At 46.2% G+C, this 23,593-nt stretch overlaps 1 protein-coding gene across 4 annotated transcripts in view; it reads left to right on the forward strand.

Moving 5' to 3' along the window:
- The window catches only part of LOC117366941, a 67,974-nt gene that overhangs the window by 38,044 nt on the left and 6,337 nt on the right, over positions 1-23,593 (forward strand). For 3 of the 4 annotated variants that reach the window (XM_033959005.1, XM_033959004.1, XM_033959008.1), the window contains 3 exons: positions 5,600-5,718; positions 6,582-6,671; positions 20,241-20,361. In XM_033959005.1, the coding sequence (XP_033814896.1) occupies positions 5,600-5,718; positions 6,582-6,671; positions 20,241-20,361 (330 nt within the window). Of the gene's footprint in view, positions 1-5,599; positions 5,719-6,581; positions 6,672-20,240; positions 20,362-20,418; positions 20,489-23,593 lie in introns of all 4 variants that reach the window. The other variant, XM_033959006.1, reaches the window with a different exon arrangement.

The raw sequence follows: 23,593 nt of genomic DNA on the forward strand, positions 1-23,593 counted from the left end.
TTTTTCCTTTCATGCCCCCTCAACCGGGTTTTAAAAAGTGCCAGCGGTGTGCTAGGCCTATATCTCTCACGGACCCACACAACTGGTGCTTACAGTGTTTGGGTCCTGAGCATCAGGCATCTACTTGCACCCGCTGTGCTACTCTAAAAAAACGGACTTTAAAAAATCGCCAAATACAGCAGCGATTACTGTTCGGTGCCGAGATGTCCGACCCCGTTCCTTCGACTCCGGCTTCGGCACCGATTCAGTCGGCACCCTCGTCTTCGACGCCGCGTGATTCCACACCGGCGTCTCAACAGTCAGGTAAGCCGGCTAAGAAGCCTTCCCCGCTGGAACGTCTCCCGGCCTCGAGTGCAGTGAGTCCAATCCTGCCGCCTGTAAGACGCCAGCGGAAGCGCTCCGCCCCTATAGAGGTGAGTCCCTCGACATCGGGCTCCTCATCTCCGGGGCGTCGAGCGGCACCGCAGGTACCGCAGAAGAAAAAAGCGGTACCGGTGCCATCCCTTGATGACCGCATTACGGCCATCCTTCAGGCGCAGCTTAAGGAGCAATTAGAACGGCTCCTTCCTGCTATCATGACACCGAACCTTCCGGTGCCGGCCCGCACCGAGCTATCGGTACCGGTTGTGGAACAACCCGTATCGATACCGATTGTGGAACCCGTGTTACCCGCTTCCACTGTTTCGGTGCCGCATCACCTAACCTCATTGGTATCGATGCCAGTCCTTGCACCGGAGCCGAGAGCTCACCATCAATCGGTACAGACTTCGGCACCGGTGCGACCGATAACATCTCCTGACTCGGTATCGATGAGGTCGGGTAAGTCGGTGCGCAAGACCCGACACTTACAAACGTCGACACCTGAGTCTCGGGACCATTCTTCCCATGTCAGGGACCCTGATCTGTGGGGAGACTCAGAGGAACCCTTTCTTTCTGAAGGCGAATGTTCCTCAGAGGAGGAGGATTCGGCTGTCCCTGACCCATCCTCCAAACAGGTCACTTCCTCTTTCTCCTGTTTTTTGAAAGAGATGTGTGAATCCTTGTCCATTCCTTTGGAGACTGAATCCAAAAAGTCTAAAGCTTTTTTGGATGCTCTTGATTTTGACTAACCTCCAAAGGAATTTTTGAAACTTCCCCTTCATGACATCTTGAGGGAAACTTTCTATAAGAATTTAGAGACTCCTTTAACTGTCCCAGGGGCCCCACGTAAACTGGATTCTCTATATAAAGTAATTCCCATTCCTGGATTCGACAAACCTCAACTTCCACACGAATCCTTATTTGTCGAATCCACCCTTAAAAAGACTTCAGGAGCCAGTGTATATGCATCTGTCCCTCCTGGCAGAGAAGGAAGGGCCATGGATAAATTTGGTAAGAGGCTCTACCAAAATGCTATGTTAGCAAATAGGGCTAGTAATTATGCTTTTCATTTCTCTTTTTATTTAAAGCATCTCCTTACCACCATGGCTTCTTTCGAAAAGTATCTTCCTTCACGAAAGCATCAATCATTTCATACCTGCTTGTCGTCTCTTTTCCAACTACGTAAGTTTATGGTTAGATCCATATATGACACCTTTGAACTTACATCCAGAGCGACAGCAATGTCGGTGGCTATGCGCCGTTTGGCCTGGCTTCGGGTATCCGAGCTTGATGTTAACCATCAAGATCGGTTAGCCAACGCCCCGTGCCTAGGGGATGAGCTCTTTGGGGATTCCATGGACTCAACCACACAAAAGCTCTCTGCTCATGAGACGCGCTGGGATACCCTGCTTAAAAATAAAAAGAAGCCTCCTCCACCAAAACCATATAGACAGCAGTCGGCCTACCAACGCCGCTTCACAGCTCGTCCATTGCCTGCCACTGCTCAGCAACCCAGGCGTCAGAGGCAACAACAACGTCAGCCTCCCAGACAGCAGCAGCAGCAACAATCTGTGAAACAACCTCCTCAGCAGAAGTCACAGCCCTTTTGACTTCATTCTCCACAGTATAGCCAGTATCCCTATTCCTGCTCTCCTGCCTCAGCCTATAGAAGGTCGACTTTCTCTGTTCCTCAGCCGGTGGGAAGTAATCACTTCGGACCAATGGGTCCTCAACATCATCCGCCACGGCTACTCTCTCAACTTTCAGACTCTTCCACCTCAAAGCCTGCCAAAAGAGTCTGCTTTGCACAGTCATCAATCTGCCCTCCTTATTCAGGAAGTCCAATCCCTACTCCTTCTGAACGCTATAGAAGAGGTTCCTCTAGATCAAAAAGGGCAGGGATTCTACTCCCGTTATTTCCTAGTCCCCAAAAAAACAGGAGATCTCAGACCAATTTTAGATCTTCGCGATCTCAACAAACATCTGGTAAAGGAAAAATTCAAAATGCTTTCTTTAGCCATCCTTTATCCTCTTCTAAATCAAAACGACTGGCTATGCTCCCTCGATCTCAAAGAGGCTTACACTCACATACCGATCAATGTAACCTCAAGATCATATCTCCGATTCATGATCAATCATTGTCATTACCAATACAAGGTGCTACCCTTCGGTCTAGCCTCTTCTCCAAGGGTATTCACCAAATGTCTCATTGTGGTAGCGGCATTTCTACGCTCTCACCACCTTCATGTATTTCCTTACCTGGACGACTGGTTGATCAAAGCCACATCCGCTCAAGCAGTTTTCCTGGCCACCAACCAAACCATCCAGTTTCTACGAATTCTGGGGTTCGAGATCAATCTACCCAAATCTCATCTCATCCCCACTCAAAGACTTCAATTCATTGGAGCGATCCTGGATACACTCCTAATGAGAGCTTTCCTACCATCCAATCGTCTTCAGACCCTTCAGTCTCTATGTCAGCAGGTGCTTTCACTACCTTCCATCTCAGCCAGACACATGATGGTACTTTTGGGGCACATGGCATCCACAGTTCATGTCACACCTCACGCACGTCTTCACCTGCGCACTCCTCAATGGACCCTTGCTACTCAGTGGTCCCAAGCGACGGATCCTTGCTCACGACACATATCTGTGACATCATCTCTTCGTCGGTCTCTTCAATGGTGGTTGGTATCCTCAAATCTATCCAGAGGTCTTCTGTTCCATCAACCTCCTCATCAACTAGTCATCACCACCGACGCCTCTCTGTATGCATGGGGAGCTCACTTGAACGAGTTCCAGACTCAAGGTCTTTGGACAACCCAGGAAAAGAAGCATCAAATCAATTTCCTGGAACTCAGAGCGATGTTTTACGCCCTCAAGGCCTTCCAACATCTTCTCTTTCCTCAGGTCCTTCTGTTGTGCACAGACAATCAGGTTGCGATGTACTACATCAACAAACAGGGTGGGACAGGCTCTCGCCTTTTATGCCAGGAAGCCCAAAAGATCTGGACTTGGGCCATAGATCACCATCTCTTCCTGAAAGCTATATACATTCAGGGGGCACAGAATTCTTTAGCGGACAAACTCAGCAGAATTCTCCAACCTCACGAGTGGACACTCGATCCTGTAACTCTGCAGTCTATCTTCACTCAATGGGGCACTCCTCAGATAGACCTCTTTGCAGCTCCTCACAATCATCAGCTGCCCCTATTCTGCTCCAGACTTTACTCTCCGCACCGTCTGGCAGCGGATGCTTTTCTCCTCGACTGGTCGGATCTATTCCTGTATGCCTTCCCTCCTCTGCCTCTCATGTTGAGAACCTTGTTCAAGCTCCAGAGGGAACGAGCCACCATGATTCTGATTGCTCCGAGGTGGCCCAGGCAACATTGGTTCTCCCTTCTACTTCAACTCAGTTCCAGGGAACCCTTTCTTCTTCCTCTGTTTCCATCTCTGCTTACGCAACAGCAGGAAACCCTTCTACATCCCAACCTCCAGTCTCTACACCTGACAGCTTGGTATCTCTCGGGCTGACTTCGACTGATACTCTTTTGTCTCAGCCCGTTCGTTCCATTCTGGATGCCTCCAGGAAACCAGCCACTCTGCAATGTTACCATCAAAAGTGGACGAGATTTTCTTCCTGGTGTCTTCTTCATCATCTTGATCCCACTTCCCTAGCAGTGGAGACGTTGTTGGATTATTTACTTTCTTTGTCTGACTCTGGCCTTAAGTCCTCTTCCATCAGAGTCCACCTCAGTGCCATTGCAGCTTTTCATGAGCCAGTCCATGGAAAACTTCTTTCAGCTCATCCCCTGGTGTCCAGGTTCATGCGTGGGCTTTTCAATGTGAAACCACCTCTTAAAGCCCCTCCGGTTATCTGGGATCTCAATGTGGTTCTTTCCGCTTTAATGAAGCCTCCATTTGAACCTTTGGCTACCTCTTCTTTCAAATTTCTCACTTGGAAGGTACTTTTCCTTATTGCTCTTACCTCTGCCAGGAGAGTCAGTGAGCTTCATGCACTGGTTGCAGATCCACCTTTTACGGTTTTTCACCATGACAAGGTAGTTCTGCGTACACATCCAAAGTTTCTCCCTAAGGTTGTTTCTGAATTTCATCTCAACCAATCCATTGTTCTACCTGTTTTCTTTCCAAAACCTCATTCTCATTCTGGGGAACAAGCTCTGCATACTTTGGATTGTAAAAGGGCTCTTGCTTACTATCTGGAGCGTACGAAACCCCACAGATCAGTTCCCCAACTTTTTCTGTCCTTTGATCCGAATAATTTGGGACGCCCCGTTTCTAAACGTACGTTGTCTAATTGGCTAGCAGCGTGCATTTCATTCTGTTATGCTCAGACCGGACTGACACTGGAAGGTTCCGTCACAGCCCATAAAGTCAGAGCAATGGCAGCATCTGTAGCTTTCCTCCGTTCCACTCCTATTGAGGAAATCTGCAAGGCTGCTACTTGGTCCTCAGTTCACACTTTTACATCTCATTATTGTCTGGATGCATTCTCCAGAAGGGATGGTCACTTCGGCCAATCTGTTTTACAAAATTTGTTTTCCTAATGGCCAACCTTCCCTCCATCCCTCTTTTTGTTAGCTTGGAGGTCACCCATCAGTCAAGAATATGCTGCCTGCTTGTCCTGGGATAAAGCACAGTTACTTACCGTAACAGGTGTTATCCAGGGACAGCAGGCAGATATTCTTGCGTCCCACCCACCTCCCCGGGTTGGCTTCTTAGCTGGCTTATACTAACTGAGGGACTGCGCGCCTCTGTCGGGCGGGAAGGCACTCGCGCGTGCGCGGTGCGGCCGAGCTAGAACTTTCTAAAGTTCTTAGAGTGAGATCACTCTAGAATTGTCCGTACCGGGGCTCCGTCGGTGCCGTCACCCATCAGTCAAGAATATCTGCCTGCTGTCCCTGGATAACACCTGTTACGGTAAGTAACTGTGCTATATGTGCTAGGAATGGTAAGAAGCCCTCACCTGAGGGAGGGGGGAGACAGCCCCTTACCTGCCTGATGACAGAGGGAGTTACTGTGAGATACTTCTAGGAATCCTGTTTCTTTTCGTAGTGAAGTCAAAAGCTTGTAGTGAAGATGCATCATGCATGAACCTTAGGTCAGAGACGTCACAGTGAAGGATTCTGAGAAAAAAAAAAGCGAATATGATTATTTGTTAAAATCACTACAGTGCCTACAATTTCTTTGTCTATCTCTTTGTACACTCTGATGCCAGTTTGGCTGCATAAACCATGGATTCATCATGGAGCCGATATATACAGAGCCTGACCCTGGAGTACAAGAACGTATTGAAGTGGGCCTTGTAACAGACCTGGTTAGTTATAAGGATGAGCTGTAAGTGAATCATCTTTATCACAAATCTTTTTCTACTCTCCTGAGTTCTGAGGGAACCCTCTATTATCACAAAATTCTTATTCACATAAATCTTGACTTTGTTGCTCACACTTGTTTGATGGTGAGTTTTGGGCAATGCTGCTCTCCCTTCCTATTACCGCTCTGAAGGGCTATTCATTGATCAGCATATGAAGTGATATCAAACTATTATTGGGAGTTATTAATTGCCTGTTTAAAGCTGGTTTCAATAGAAAATGACATGGGGGCACAATTCACAGTTTGTCCCCATCCCTGAAGGCTCTGTCCCCATTCCTACCCCATGGTTATCTGCAGGTGCCCATCCCCTTGTCATTCTCTAGTTTTGACACATTTTTCTTGGGGAAGGTTAATGATGGAATTTTGAGCTTTAATGCACCACCTTAAGAACGACACTTTCATTAATATAGGTCATTGAACCACATGATTAGGTTATGTGACTGAGGGCCCAAATCAATCTGGATGGTGCATTCTGTTGATAACTATAGCTGCACCTGAGGGATATAATAATAATAATAAAAACAGAGGAGGAGCTATAAACACTGATTTCTTGTTGGGGAAAAAATGTGAATTTTAGACACCAGGGTACCTATTGCTTTTGGGGAAAAAGCAATTTTAGAGTATTTATGCTTTTAATATATGTTTTATTTGCTTCATAATTTTCTTGTGTTGATACTGTTGAGTTGGGGAGTAATGTTTATTTGAGTGAGGGGGCAGGAGTGGTGTGTGGGAATTTAATTTATGGATGTTAATGATGAGGTTGTGGTGTTATTTTTCTGTTCAAAAAATTGTTTGAAACTAAAACTTTGACGCTTGGAATTCTACAGCCATATGTACCAATTTGACTTTGGACACAAGCACTATTTCCAAGCACGGAAGGAAACAGAGGAGGCTTACATGGTCCAGCTTGCAGACAGGTAAGTGCTACCTGTTCTGACGATTTAGTATTTAGACCGTCCTTTGCTGTTTACTTCATGTACATCTCGCTGTCTACATGGCCCACATCTAGAATCTTGGCACAGGGGACACCAGACATGGACCTCTTCACTTCCCCCTACAACAACAAACTTCCACAATTCTGTTCCAGGCTTTATACTGTTGGATGCCTTCCTCATTCTTTGGGAGATCAGATTCCTCTGTGCTTTTCCTCTGATACCTCTCATCAGGAAAACTCTACTCAGACTTTATCAAGATTCTCATAGCACCACTTTGGTCATGCCGGGTTTTGTTTCTCCTCCTCCTAGAGCTCTTGGCTGTGAAACCCTGGAAGTTACAACCATTCCCAATACTACTGATAACAGGAGGGATCTCTCATTCACCCCAACCCCCGCTTGTTAGCACTAATAGCATAGTCTCTTTCACTGAACATGTAAATACTTTCTGCCTCTCAGCTGCAGTATTTGAAGTCATAGAAGCATCTAGAAAACCCTCCACTCAGCACTGCTATCACTTCCATCCATACTAAACTACCTTCTCCACCTCTCTAACCAATTCGGTTAGAGTTCATTTAAGTGCTATATGTGCATTTCACTCTCCCTGTTCATCTCTTGGTAGCCCATTTCATGAAAGGCCTGTTCCACACAAAACCACCTATCAAGCCGCCACCTGTTGCTTGGAATCTTAATGTAGTACTAAGTGCCCTAAAGAAGTCTCTCTTTCAGCTGTTTATATCTTGCTTTTTCAAACTTCTCACTTGGAAAGTTGTTTTCCTCGTTGCCCTCACGTCTACATGCCGTGTGAGTGAATACCAGGCTCTTGTGTCTGATTCTACCACAACAGAGTAGTGCTTTGAACTCATCCAAAATTTCTGGAGAGGCAGCTTTTCACACTTCGGACTTCAGGCATGCTCTGACATACCATCTGGACTGGACTAAACCTCATAGGATCAAAATCACAAAAAGCTAGGAGGATCCTCTAACACAGTGTTTTTCAACCTTTTTACACCTATGGACCGGCAGAAATAAAAAAATTATTCTGTGGACCAGCATCGGTCCGTGGACCGGTGGTTGAAGAACACTGGGCTAAGTCATGGGTCAGACCCCACCCATCTCTACCCAATCTCCACCCCAGACCCCGCCTCCATAATAGTACTAATTGCACCTTGCACATCCCATGCCTCATCTGGAAGCCTTCCCTCTGACATTGCAACGTCAGAGAGAAGGCTTCCAGCTCAGGCACAGAATACCCATAGGAGCCACTGCCCGTAGCTTTGGGCACTAAATCAGTTAGGAAGAGGGAGCTGGCTTGAAGATAACGCCGCATCGATCGCACCGTGGACCGGTGGTTGAAGAACACAGTTTTGGGCTTGATGCACGTGCTGGCCCTGTGGACCGGCAGGAAATTTCTGTGGACCGGCACTGGTCCATGGACCGGTGGTTGAAGAACACTGCTCTAACAGACTGAGTTCCTGTTACCAAGAAAACCATCTCCACGGCTAGCAAACTGTATCTCCTTCATGTGTACTCAGGCTGGGCTGATGCTTCAAGGCTGTGTGACAGCCCATAATGGTGGCTTATTTCTGCTCTGCATCTATTAAGGACATCTGCAAAGTGACCACTTGGTCCTCGGTCCATACCTTTACTTCTCACTACTGTTTGGAACACAACTCCAGAAGAAAAGGTCAGTTTGGACAAACAGTTCTGCAAAACCTTTTCTCTTCCTGAGCACCAACTTTCCCTCCATCCCTCTTGAGTTTCTCCGGGCTTATGTTTATAAATCCCTTATCCTTCTCCAGAGTCATGACCCTGGCAGCTTTGGAGTCCCACATGTGAGAATATTATGCCTGCTTGTCTTTGTAGAAAGCAAAGATACTTACCTGGTAGTAGGTGTTCTCTGAAGACAGCAGGCATATATTCTCTTTTTTTTTTCTCAAAATCTTTATTCATTTTTAAAAAACTTACAATAAGTGTAACAGCATTTATAGCAATTTAAACTCAAATATAACATTTAATATTCTATTAAACTCCATATCAGAATTTATCCCCTCCCCCTAATCAATTACATTCTTTAAATTCAAGAAAAACCTACCATAAATCCCATTCCTATATACCTTATTTAATGCTCAAATCAAAAAATCCTTCCCCCCTCCCCCCATCCTGGATGTGCATTTTTAAGGGGAAAAATAATATTCAATCACTACAATATTTTGTTAATGGCTCCCAAATCTCCTGAAATTTTCTAAAATTCCCCTGCTGTATGGCTATTGTCCTTTCCATTTTATAAATGTGACATATAGAGTTCCACCAGAAACTGTAATTAAGTCTCTTCCAGTTTTTCCAATTACTCATAATCTGTTGTATGGCCAAACAGTACAGTATCATAGATTAATTCTCACATATATTCTCACAACTCGCTCACCTCGCCTAGTTGGCCTCTTAGCTTTGTTATGGAACTGATGGTCCCACGAGCCAATGTTGGGCAGGAAGGCACCAACATGTGTTAGGTATAGGCACTGCCTAAAGATTGAAAATGACAGTGCACTTGGTAGTGTCCATTCTTGGTTCTGCCGATGACTTCACTCACATGTCTCCAGTTTAGTTAAAAATGTACTACTGTTATCCCAGGACAAGCAGACAGGTATTCTCACTAGTGGGGTGATGTCATCCGACAGAGCCCCGATACGGACATCTTGCAAGCATGTCTTGCTTGAAGAAACTCAGAAGTTTCGAGATGCCCGCACCGCGCATGCGCCAGTGCCTTCCCGCCCGATGGTCCGGGCGCGTCTCCTCAGTTCTTTTTCTTCCGCGGAGCTGAGAAGTCTATCTTCAATTTGCGCCCATTGAATCTCTTTTTTTGCTTTCTATTTTGCCGCAGGTTGAGTTCTTTTGGCTCTCCTGTGCATTTATTTCTTTCTTTGATTTCTTTTAAAAAAAAAAAAATAAATAAAAATTTTTCCTTCCGATACCGGGTCGGCCGCGTGGCTGGGGCCCCGCGCCTTCGACCTTGCGGCGGAGCTTTTCCGGCCTATGTCCCGGCCGATTACCGGTTTCAAAAAGTGTAGCAAGTGCCAGCGCGCGATTTCGCTCACGGACCCTCATCAACACTGCTTACAGTGTCTGGGACCGGATCACTTCCCGAAATCGTGCCGGCCTTGCTCCACTCTGACGGCGAGAGCGTTTAAGTGCCGCTGTCTACTGTGGGAGTCCATGTTCAAGATGGAAGCTTCATCGGATCCTGCAGCTTCGACATCGACATCGACGGGTGCTTCGACTCCTTCAGCGAAGCCCTCTGCCTCCCCGGCTGCTTCGGGCCTCCTGAAACCGGCATCGTTCACACCGGTTTCGGCACCGGCTTCGGCGCCGGTGCCTTCCTCCATCTCCTCGGAGCAGGTATCGACCCCTACAGTTCCACCGGTGGTGCTCAAGGTGCCGAAGACTGGCAAGCAGAAGCACGCAGCACCGAAGAAGTGCGGAGACCTTGCGGAAGGGCCCCCTTTTGGTGCGGATCCCTCCATATCGGCTTCGTTGCGGTCCCTTCTGGAGGCTCAGTTCGTGGAGCTCATGCAGACCATGAGGCCTTGACTGATTGCCACCATCCAGGGTGACCTCCCAGCTTCGGCTTCGAGGGGCGGACCGCCCCCTCCTCCTCGCCGCACGACCTCGTTGCTCAGCGAGGAGGAGCGGCGAGCGGTGTTCGGATCCTCGAGGAGGTCCTCCGTTAGTGCTGTGCCTCCTTTGGAACCAATTCCCTCGAGGAGGGCCTCCCTTAGTGATATGCCTCCCTTGGAGCCCATCCCCTCGAGGAAAGCCTCGTTTAGTGACCTGCCTCCCTTGGAACCGATTACTCCGCCCCATGACTCAGTGTGGCGTCCACCTTCGGGGCCACCCAGTCCTGGGCATAGCAGGAAGCAGGATGAGTTCTTCCGAACCCTATCAAGCCTGGGCGGCGTCAGGGGAGGCACCGACTCTTCCGCCTCTGCGATCGACGGCATCGAGTCCGATCTGCTCCTTGGAGGCGTCTGACCCAGTTTCTCACAGACGGGCTCGATCCCCTTCCAGGCATCGATCCAGACATTCTTCGAAGCATTCCTCTTGGCACTCGACTGTCTCGCCTCAGAAGAAATTGCCTCGGTTGGGGTATGCTGCTTCGACTGGGTCTCCTCCTCCGGGCCCGGAGTTCGAGGACCCCGAGGTTTTCTACTCGTCCTGTTGCTCGCAGGCCTCTCTGGAGCCTGAAGCCTCTTCTTCTTCTAGTCCGTCTCGCAGACCGGCGACGGCGGACCAACTGTCCTTTTCATCGTTCCTCAGGCAGATGGCAGATGACATGGACATTACTCTCGATGCTGGGTCTCGATATTCCAAGGAGTACCTCGATACCATGCACTTGCCTCGTCCTCCGGCAGAGTCCTTGCGGCTTCCCCTGCACAAGCTCCTCGACCAGACCTTCATGCGATACTTCGAGTCTCCTTACTCTATCCCTGCGGTCCCTGGCAAATTGGATGCGCGGTACCGCACGGTGCATCATAAAGGCTTCGAGGGTCCTCAGCTTTCTCACCAGTCCCTCCTGGTCGAATCCTCGCTCAAGCGGTCTCGTCCTGGCCAGGTCTATGCTTCAGTGCCTCCGGGCCGCGAGGGCAGAACCATGGATAAGTTTGGTCGACGCATCTATCAGAATTCGATGATGGCGTCTCGAGCCCTGAATTACAATTTCCACTTTGCAGCCTACTTGGAATTTTTTCTACCTGTGCTTCGGAAGTTCACACCATACATCGAGTCCCAGGCTAGGTTTGAGTTTGAGGAAGTGGTTGCTTCGCTGTCCCAACTTCGGCTTCAGTTAATGCAATCTGCCTATGATGCGTTCGAGCTCTCAGCCCGAGCGGCGGCCTGCTCGGTGGCGATGCGCCGGTTGGCCTGGTTGCGGACCATTGATATGGACCCGAATGTTCAGGACCGCCTGGCGAACGTCCCGTGTGCTGGGGCGGATCTTTTTGACGAATCCATCGAGACTGTCACGAAGAAGTTGTCTGACCACGAAAAGTCCTTCCAATCTATCCTTCGGCCGAAGCCTAAGCCTCAGCAGTCTCGACCTTCTCGTCCGCCGTTGATTTATCAGAGGCGTTATCAGCCGAGGCAAACTCCACCTGCGAGGCAACCGGCGAAGCGTCAGCCTCCCCAGAAGGGTCAGCCTAAGTCTCAGTCGCCTGCTGTCCCTAAGACCACTCAGCCTTTTTGACTGTCTCGTCGAGGGCATAACCAACCTCGTTCTGCCTCCCCCTGTTTTTCCCATCGGAGGGCGCCTCCATCATTTTTATCATCGCTGGGAGGCCATAACAACCGACCTCTGGGTCCTTACTATCATCAAGGAAGGATACTCTTTTCATTTCCATCGGGTCCCTCCGGACCACCCTCCAAGAGAGTATCCTTCCAACTTGACTCAGACCGCCCTTCTTCTTCAGGAAGCTCAGGCTTTGCTCCGGCTTCGTGCCGTGGAGCCGGTTCCGACGGACCAACTGAACCAGGGGTTTTACTCCCGGTACTTCCTTGTTCCGAAGAAGACGGGCGACCTGAGACCCATTTTGGACCTCAGGGTCCTCAACAAATTCCTAGTCAAAGAGAGGTTTCGCATGCTGACACTTGCTTCTCTCTACCCCCTCCTCGAGCAGAACGACTGGTTAGGCTCTCTGGATCTCAAGGAGGCCTACACTCATATTCCCATTCATCCGGCCTCTCGCAAATTCCTCAGATTTCGGGTGGGACATCTCCATCTGCAGTATCGAGTGCTTCCATTCGGCCTGTCTTCGTCCCCCAGAGTCTTCACCAAATGTCTGGTGGTGGTGGCCGCGGCCCTCCGGAACCAAGGTCTTCAGGTATTCCCCTACCTCGACGACTGGCTGATCAAGGCTCCCTCGGCCTTGGGGGTCCTCTCAGCGACCCTGTCAACGATTCTGTTCCTGCAGAGTTTGGGATTCGAGATCAACTTTCCCAAGTCTCATCTACAGCCGACCCAGTCTCTTCCCTTCATCGGGGCTGTCCTGGATACCGTACGTCTCAGAGCATTCCTTCCTTCTCAGCGCATGGATGCTCTTCTTCATCTCTGCCAGTCTGTGTCTTCTCGCCAGACCATCTCAGCGAGACACATGATGGTCCTCCTGGGCCACATGGCCTCTACAGTTTATGTGACGCCGTTTGCCAGATTCCACCTCAGAATTCCTCAGTGGACCCTGGCATCTCAGTGGACTCAGGTGTCGGATCCGTTGACTCGACACATCACAGTCACTCCTGCTCTTTGGCAGTTTCTGCTCTGGTGGATGACCTCTTCGAATCTATCCAGAGGTTTGCTGTTTCATTCTCCTCCCTACCAGAAGGTTCTCACAACCGATTCTTCGACCTATGCCTGGGGAGCGCATCTGGATGGGCTTCGCACTCAGGGATTCTGGACCTGTGCGGACCCACTCCATCAAATCAATCTTCTGGAGCTCAGAGCCATCTTCAATGCTCTTCAAGCTTTTCAACATCTGCTTCACGACATGGTGGTCCTCATTCGCACCGACAATCAGGTCGCCATGTATTATGTCAACAAGCAAGGGGGCACGGGCTCGGCCTCCCTCTGCCAGGAAGCTCTCAGAGTCTGGGATTGGGCGGTTCGCCACAACACCTTCCTCAAAGCTGTCTACATTCAGGGGAGGGACAATTTCTTGGCGGACAAACTGAGTCGTCTTCTCCAGCCTCACGAATGGACACTCCACTCCAAGCCCCTTCATCAGATCTTTGCTCAGTGGGGAACGCCTCAGATAGACCTCTTTGCGGCTCCCCACAATTTCAAGCTGCCTCAGTTTTGCTCCAGGATCTACGCTCCTCATCGCCTCGAGGCAGATGCTTTTCTGCTGGATTGGGGGAATCGCTTTCTGTATGCGTTTCCGCCATTCCCTCTCATTCAAAAGACTCTAGTTAAACTGAAGTCCCAACATGCCACCATGATTCTGATAGCTCCTCGGTGGCCCAGGCAACCTTGGTTCTCCCTTCTACTTCAACTCAGCAGCAGGGAACCGTACCTACTTCCAGTGTTTCCTTCACTGCTTACTCAGCATCAGGGGTCTCTGCTTCATCCCAACCTGCAGTCTCTCCACCTGACAGCTTGGTTCCTCTCAACGTAACTCAGCACCAGTTTTCTCAGGCGGTGAGGGATGTCTTGGAGGCTTCCAGGAAGCCTGCTACTCGTCAATGCTACTCCCAAAAATGGACTAGATTTTCTTCATGGTGTATTTCCAATTCTAAGGAGCCTCAGCGAGCCTCCCTATCCTCTGTTTTGGACTATCTTTTACATCTGTCTCAGTCTGGTCTCAAGTCGACATCTATACGAGTCCACCTGAGTGCTATTGCGGCTTTCCATCAGCCTCTACAAGGGAAACCTCTCTCTTCTCATCCTGTGGTTTCCAGATTTATGAATGGACTTTTTCATGTCAATCCTCCTCTCAAACCGCCTCCAGTGGTTTGGGATCTAAATGTTGTCCTTTCTCAGCTTATGAAACCTCCTTTTGAGCCTCTGAGCAAGGCTCCACTAAAGTTTCTCACTTGGAAAGTGGTTTTTCTGGTGGCCCTCACATCTGCTCGCAGGGTCAGTGAGCTTCAGGCCTTGGTGGCGGACCCACCTTTCACAGTATTCCATCATGACAAGGTGGTCCTCCGCACTCACCCGAAATTCCTGCCTAAAGTGGTCTCTGAATTTCACCTCAACCAATCCATTGTGCTTCCAGTGTTCTTTCCAAAGCCTCATTCTCATCCTGGAGAGTCAGCTCTTCACACTCTGGACTGTAAACGTGCTTTGGCTTTCTACTTGGATCGCACCAAACCACACAGAACTGCTCCTCAGCTTTTCGTCTCTTTTGATCCAAACAAGTTGGGACGACCTGTATCGAAGCACACCATCTCCAATTGGATGGCGGCTTGTATCTCTTTCTGCTATGCCCAGGCTGGATTACCCCTTCCCTGTAAGGTAAGCCTTCCTCAGATCGACACCGATTGAGGAGATTTGTAAGGCTGCCACTTGGTCCTCGGTTCATACGTTCACCTCTCATTATTGTCTGGATACTTTCTCCAGACGGGATGGGCAGTTTGGCCAAACTGTGTTACAAAATTTGTTCTCCTAAGTTGCCAACTCTCCCTCCATCCCATTGAGGTTAGCTTGGAGGTCACCCACTAGTGAGAATACCTGCCTTCTTGTCCTGGGATAAAGCAATGTTACTTACCGTAACAGTTGTTATCCAGGGACAGCAGGCAGCTATTCTCACGTCCCACCCACCTCCCCTGGGTTGGCTTCTCTGCTAGCTACCTGAACTGAGGAGACACGCCCGGACCATCGGGCGGGAAGGCACTGGCGCATGCGCGGTGCGGGCATCTCGAAACTTCTGAGTTTCTTCAAGCAAGACATGCTTGCAAGATGTCCGTATCGGGGCTCTGTCGGATGACATCACCCCACTAGTGAGAATAGCTGCCTGCTGTCCCTGGATAACAACTGTTACGGTAAGTAACATTGCTTTACCCTAACCTAAAATCGTTCATATATGCAGATGACATCACCATCATTGTTCCCATTACCTCACTCACTCTAGAAACGGAAAAACTCATCGCATCTATCCTCACCAAGTTAGAACTGTGGACCTCAAAACTCAAATTAAAATTGAACTCTGAAAAAACCAAAATCTTCCTAGCGAGTCCCAACCACAAATTAACAAACACTTCCCTCAGACTGAATGGGCTAGATTACCCTATCTTACCCACCATAAAAATCCTTGGAGTCATCCTGGACCGCACCCTAACCTTCGATGACCATACCAGTGCCCAGGTGAAAAAATGCTTCTGTACCCTCTGGAAACTGCGCACCATCAAACGCTACTTCGACCACCAAGCCTTCCGTCTACTCGTTCAATCTCTGGTATTAAGCATATTAGACTACTGCAACATTATTTACCTGGGATCCTATAAAAATACCATCAAACGTCTTAGAACAGTCCAAAATGCGGCTGTCCGCCTCATCTATGATCTCAAAAAATACGACCATGTTAGCCCCTACTACACCAAACTCCATTGGCTTCCAGTAGAGGCAAGGATCATCTTCAAGTTCGCCTGCCTCTGTTTCAAAACTCTAACAGGATCTTCCCCAATCTACTTGTCTGAGCACCTTGAAATAGCAGGCCCCTCCCGCACACGAAACGCCCACCTATTCACCTTTCCCTCCCTAAAAGGCTGCCTCTACAAGAGATTCATTGATAGAACCCTAGCATTCCAAGCGGGCAAATGGAACAATTGCCTTACCGCCCTCATCTCCAACTCCCCGCCCTACCACCTGTTCAGGAAGTCACTAAAAACCTACCTCTTCGACAAATTCCGCTAACGCTGCCTTCCCTCCTTCCCTGCACCCTCCTGACCTCGACATCCCTCCATTCCCTCTGACTACGCCCCCCTCCCAAGCCACTTTGGCCTCTCTTTCTCAATCTCTGTTTTATCTAACTGCCCTGCCTTTTCATTGCCTCACATTCAACATCACTGTAAATGTACCACCGCTATAACATGTAACATCGCTGTATATGTACAGTCTCTTCTTTAGTATATGCCTTTTTAATACTGCTATTTATGTAACACCTCTGTAAATGTAACAACACTGTAATATGTATCATCGCTGTAAATGTACAGTCTCTTCTATTGTTAACCGCATTGAACTTCCATGGTATTGCGGTATACAAGAATAAAGTTATTATTATTATTATTATTATTATTATTGAGTATATTGCACATGTACCTTAATCCAATGACTCCAGTACACTGTAACCTGTACTGCTTCCAAGACCTACCATGGTCTAACACTTAATCCAATTCTCCAGTATATTGTGATTGTATCCTTAATCCTCTGTCTCAAATATATTGTGCATGTACCGCTGTAACCTGTTCTGGGCTCATGGGGAGGACGGGCTATAAAAATAAATAAATAAAATGTGAAAATATATGCCTGTTGCCCTTGGAAAACACTTTGCTGCTCTGATGAGTACAGACCTGTGCATCAGTGTGAAAGCACGTGGCTTTGCAGCATACAAAAATCTGTGCATTGAAGTGTTTCAATTATGAGAATAGCAAAGAAACCTTTGACTCGCCTATATGTAGCTTCTTTGGACTTCTTAATGGCTAAAGTTATTTGTTAATATATAGGTTTCGATACAGTGAAATTTTATTTATTACATTATTAAAAAAAATTATATTCCACTGATCCAAATTCATTGCATAGAACAACAAACACAAGCAAAATAACTAATCCATTAAAAATTAGAGTAGAGACTTCCCTTGGGGGTGGGGGAGGGAGCTTACCTAAGATGGCGGCTTGAAGCGGTTACGGAGATGCCATCAAAATTTCCCTTTCAACTTTACCTAATGGTGAAAAGAAAATCGAAGATCCAGGTTTTCCCGGAGGAACTAACTTCATCAACTGGACCGATGGGCGCCTTTGTGGCGCATAGCTCCCGAACTCAGCAACTGGAGGGATCTTCGGCTGGAGGAAGCATGCAGTCTGAAGCGTGTGAGTACTCCTTCGAAGGCGCCACCCTGTCGTCCACCGATTCGTCCTTTGGCAACGGAGGAGTCGTTGGTTAAACCGACCTAGGATGTTCTCTTGTCAGCCCAACAGAACGAGAGGACCGACTCTGAGCGGGGACAAGAGGAGTTTTTTTCTTCATCATTCAATCGGTGGAGGGATTGCAACAAATCCACAAAGTTTCTTTGACTGCTGCAGCTTCAGGTACTTTAGTTTCGACTGTTGGTCCCAGAATGGAGATCGCTCCCCTACAAAGATCTAAGGTCTTTAATATGGATCCAATTTGGGAAGCTATATCTAATTTATAACTCTCGCTGGGTAACTCTTGCTGGGCAACTTTCTTCTCGCTGCACAATGGTGCGTTCAGAGAATTTGGAATTAAAGAACAAAGTATTAAGTTTGGAAAATAAGTCAAAATACTGTGAGACCAGATTAAAAGTTTTGGAATCACAAGCTTTAACTTGGGTTAAAGATAATGGGAACTTACATTTCAAACAAGAGATGATGGAAAATGCCATTAGAAGGTGTAATCTTCAGATTGTAAACTTTCCAAAAGTTTTTCCTTCAACATCATAAGATATGTTCAAAAGATATCTAAATGAGATTCTGAAAGAACCAGAGACTTCATATCCACCACTCTCAAAAATGTGTTATTTACCTAGGAGAATAAAATATCAGAGTCCCAATCGGCAGAATTTATCTGCTGATAGTTTGGATCTATCTAATTTCCTAGAGAGGTCCGATACTGAAGATGAAGTTCCTGCCACGTTTTTGGTGCAGTTTAATGCAGTTTTGATTCAGATAACAATTTAATCATCCATTCCCTAAGTATAGAGTAGAGAATGACACGGTGGCTGTTACCTATGGTAAGCCATGGGTAACTTGCCGAAGCGGTGGGGAAAACCAGTGTTAACCGAAGCTACGGGTACAAGGCCATTCACTGCCCCGTGGAGTGGTAAATGGCCTTGTCTCCACAGTTAAGGGATGGAACGCGCGTAGTCACCGATCGCGTTCCCTCCCTCCTTACTAACGATTGCCGCCGCTGCCACACCATCCAAGCATCTCCCTTTCTTCCCCTTACTTTCATGGCGGGCGATTTCTAAATTTCCTTCCTACAAGCAGCCGGAGCTTTGAAGTTGTGTGTAGCTGCCGTAAAGGTCATCTCTGACGCAACTGGAAGTTGCATCAGAGACAACCTTTCCTGCAGCCCCACGCATCTTCAACGCTCGTAGGAAGGAAATTTAGAAATCGCTCACCATGAACGTTAGGGAAGGGAGGGAAGGTGGGGGGGTGGAGAGGAACAGACGCTGAAGGGAACTGGGGAAGGTGGGGTGGGGCAGCACAGATGTTGAAGGGAACTGGGGAAGGGAGAGAGGGAAGGTGGGGTGGAGAGGAACAGATGCTGAAGGGAAATGGGGAAGAGAGAGTGGGGAGAAGACGCTGAAGGGAACTGGGGAAGGGAGAGAAGGAAGGAGGGAAGGTGGAGTGGAGAGGAACAGATGCTGAAGGGAAATGGGGAAAGGAGATAGGGAGGGCAGGTGGGGTGGAGGGGAACAGACACTGAAGGGAAATGGGGAAGTGAGAGTGGGAAGAAGACTCTGAAGGGAAATGTGGAAGAGAGAGATTCCAGACTATGGGGGAGCAAAGGGAAGAAGATGGGTGCCAGACCAATGGGGAGTGGGGGTGGAGGGAGAGATGGAAGGGAGAGGCACAGTAACAGAGCATATGGAAGAGACAGAGAAGGCAGACAGTGGATGGAAGGAAATGAATGAGAAGATGAGGAAAGCAGAAACCAGACAACAAAGGTAGAAAAAAAATTTCTACTTATTTTCCTTTTTTTTGCTTTAGGATAAAGTAGTATATTGTTGTGTTGATAAACATTTATAAACAAAGCCTTGCCAGCTGAACATCTCTTTCTCTAGTTCAGCAGCCAGAACTTTGATTTATAAAATGACAATTGTACAGAATATTGTTTCTTTTTATACTTTAATAAAATAAGTTCAATATAAAACTATTCAAGTCTTGTGTGGATGAGATTGCGGGGATGGGGAGGGGACAGGGACCGAGCTTGTGGGATGTGATGGGGACCGAGCTCGCCGGGACAGGTACTGAGCTCGTGGGTTTGGGATCGAGCTGACGGGGCGGAGACGGGGACAAAGTTTTTCCCCGTGTCATTCTCTAATATAGAGATGTTGCCTTTATGACTTATAAAGTAAGAATGTATCCAGACAAATCTCATCCTACTCAAAAGAGAAGGAAACAATTTCTTATTTTGAGACCTCGGGCAGTGCAGTTAGGAGTAACCTTCATTTTGCGATACCCCTGTATAAGTGTATTTGTCTATAATGAGAACAGATGTGTTTTCTATGAGCCGCAGCAGTTATTTAAATTTATTCTGCTAAAGGGCAATATGCATCTACTTTATGAATATTGTTGTTTTCCAGTATCTGCTCAATGAGGATATGCTCGGGGGCTGTCTAGCTCCATCTTTATTTTCCTTTTCCATTTGGTTTGATATCTTTATCCTAATCAGTTTGTTCTTTCAGGTCCGCTCCCAGACATTGTAGACTAATTATACATTGTAATGTACAATTTATCCTTTAAAAATGGGTGATGTAAGATAATGTTATTCTTGCTATTAGATATATTTCAGTTTACATTGTATTTTTTCTTTTTGACTTGTATTATTGTGAAAGGTTAAAACTATTATAAATAAAGATTTTTTAAAAAAAATTAGAGCAGAGATCTTATATGTTTTCTTTGACTGATATCACCATATCGTTAGTTGACAGAACTGGATAGTATTGATCCCATTGTCCAGTGACTTCAGATAACGAAATCCTGTATCCCAAGCTATGTGCAGTAGTAGTGCATGGAACAGGACATGCCTGTGACTGATACCCAAGACAGATCTGCTCTAGGAGTCATAGTGCAACTGCACACTGAGTGTGAATGATTTTCCTTTGTAGTTCAGAAAAGCTGATTCGTCGAGGCTGGAGAGAAGTTTTTGGGCTACTCAGGATCTTCATTAATGTCATCACTATTTTCCTCATTGAACTGATCAGATTCCTCAGCAAATTTGGCTTTCAGGTTAGTGGGTCATTTATAATCACTTGCAGAGGTATGAAACATCTGTCATATCTTCAGTTTCAGTATTCTTCAAGGATATAAAGGAGCTGCATATCAGGACCTCAGCTGGGACATGGCGGGGGAACAAGTAAGTGCAATCCATAAAAAGGTTCAGAAGTAAGGGAACTTTATAAAATAGCTGTTAGACAACATTATTTGTTAAGCAAAAGCTAAGTTAACCACAATCATCCTGGCAGTAGATGATAATCCATACAAGATTCAAGAGGAAGGCATGATGTACAAGATCCATCAAAAACCAGTGGAGTCCAGTGTTCTTTTTTTTTATATTTCAATTTTTATTTCAATTTTTCAAATTATACAATACACATGGAATATCAATCTTCAATCACAACAACAGCAGAACCAACAGCTACTAATAATGCTCAAAAATGAAGAATACACATACATCTCACAAATTACACCCCAAAGTCCCCCCCCCACTCCAATCCCCCCTCAGTGCACATCTCTCCAACTCCAAACCCCCAGCAAACCCCCCCCCCCAGAAACCCTCTCATCATCCAATGAGCAAACCAGGCAGAATTAGCTAAGGAACCCCTACAGAGTGTCCAGTAAGTCTCTTATTTTAACCCAGGCAAATGACCTGGTCAAGAACTTGCGACGACGAGTAGCCACCGCTATCTCCATTCTCCCAATGGACAAAAGTCTAGTTGTCCAGTCAGTTAGAGATGGAGCCACAGTGTTTTTCCAATGATTCGCTATGAGACATTTGGAGTCCAGTGTTCTTGACATGATATTTATTAATATGCAATAAAAGAAATCCAGTTATCCACTTTATAGAATGACTGACTCAACAGTTGGTGGCAGACCCAACACCGTCCGAGTTTTGGCTAACTATAGCCTTTCTCAGGGGTCCATGTCAGTGAACGCTCGATGGTATTAGCGGGTGGATACACATATAAGGATAAAATCTGGGCTGCAGCAGTCAAGCTCAAGCTGGTTGCTGGTGGTTGTGAGAAAGTGTGTGCGCGTGCTTCTTCCCCGGGCTCCTCGCATCTCTGCTCTGAGATGGGCCAGTTAGGGGCAGCCAAAGACAGCTTTGTTTTCCAACTGAAGAAAGCCAGCTGAGATTGATCATGGAATCTATATGGATGGGAACAGTTTTCTCTAACCTGGGAGTTTCTTGGATTTCAAGGATTTTATCCTTATATGTATATCCACCTTCTTCTTTTTTTTTTTTTTTTTTTTATAATTTCTTTATTCATTTTTTCATATTACAAGTGTATCAGAAAAATTTATATGATCTTATAAATACACACTTGATTTACCTTCATGAACACTTTAAGTACAACATATCATATTTATATTCATATTTTATAATGTTCTAAATAATATGTAATTCATTTAATATGTATGATCAATATAAATAAAATAACCCCCCCCTCCAAATCCCTCCCTACCTATTTCAGAAAATCTAACCTAATCCTTTAAAATTTATTAATTAATTCATACATATTGTGAGATAAATAAAATAATAATTTTAATAATAATAATTTTATTTATTATATACCGCTATACCATAAGTTCGAAGCGGTTTACAAATAATACCCACCCACATCCCTTCTTAACAAATATCTTATTATGGGAAAATGTTATTAATCATTACAAAAATCTGCTAATGGCCTCCAAATCTTCTGAAATTTACCAAAGTAACCTTTCTGTGTTGCTATTGTGCGCTCCATTTTATATATATGGCATACCGAATTCCACCAAAAGTTATAACTTAATCTGTCATAATTTTTCCAGTTACATGTTATTTGTTGAATTGCTACTCCAGTTAATATGAATAAAAGTTTATTATTATGTGACGAAATTTGACTTTTTGCTCTCATTGTTGTACCAAATAAAATAGTATCATAAGTCAAGGCTACTGGATTGTCCATCATCCTATTTATTTGAGGCCAAATTGATTTCCAAAATAATAATATATATGGACAATAGAATAAAACCATTGAGCGTTCACTGACCTGGACCCCTGAGGAAGGCTATAGTTAGCAGAAACATGAACCATGTTGGGTCTGCACCAACTGTTGTGTCAGTCACTCTGTAAAGTGGATAATTGAATTTATTTTATTGCATCTTAATAAACATCACGTCAAGAACATTGGACTCCACAGTTTTTTGCTCCTTTTGTCTTGGATTTCCATTTTTGACTATGGAAAGCTTTGGCTTCTTTTTATTTGTTGTCGCACAAGATCAAGCAACAAGGCTTGAAACATGAGACAAGAATCTAGGAAAGATGAAGCAGGAAGCCAGCACAAGAACAAGATTTGATGAAAGCTGGCACAGGAGCAAGAAGAATCCTCCATTACAATGACCACCTAATACAATGACTATGTCTAGAGCTAGGGCAGATAAACCCCTACCTCACAGGGCTTACTTCAGGAGGGCCACTTATGACAAAACACAGGAGCCATCCATTCCACAGACACAAAAGGAATGGGAACACAGGTTTCCCTGAAGGAGGGGAGGCTCATGTCTAGCACAGCACAAGAGAAACCCACACTAATATTCACCACAAGGAGAGCACTGCTATGATTTTGAGCATTAGCGCTCCATACTTTGGAAGGCGTTACCAACCAATATTCATTTCATAACAATACATAATTCATCTTTCACAAGTTTTAAAGACCTGATTTTATAATAAAATCTGATGAATTAGATTTATATTTTATTCTGGCTTATAGTTTTTGTATCTTATTTTATGTTTTTATTTTCACCATTATAATTTTTGTTTATATTACTTTTTTTTAATTAATTTGTAATCCACCTTGAACTTCTATATGATAAAACAGACAATAAAAGGGCAATTCTATAACTAGACGCCTGCATCTGTGTGCCCTTTTCATATTTATGCTGGGTTTTACTAAAAAGTGCTAGAGGTTTTTTAGTGTGGCCCGGCAAGGTAAATGCTCCAACGCTCATAGGAATTCTAAGAGCATCAGAGCATTTACCTTTCTGATGCGCACTAAAAACCTCTCGCACCGTTTAGTAAAAGAGCCCTTAAGCACTTGTGTGCATAAGTGATATCTGCAAAAGTGCTCGTAGGGTGCCTAGGCACAATTCTGTAGCAGTGGCATAGTGTGTGTAACTGCAAAAGGGGGCAATGGGCAGGGCTTCCATTTAGCAGGGAGAGGTAGGGAAGGAGAGAGACGCTTGACACCTTGGAGGAGTA

This window comes from Geotrypetes seraphini, chromosome 9 (assembly GCF_902459505.1).
Source record: "Geotrypetes seraphini chromosome 9, aGeoSer1.1, whole genome shotgun sequence".
In the NCBI taxonomy this organism is placed as follows: Eukaryota; Metazoa; Chordata; class Amphibia; order Gymnophiona; family Dermophiidae; genus Geotrypetes; species Geotrypetes seraphini.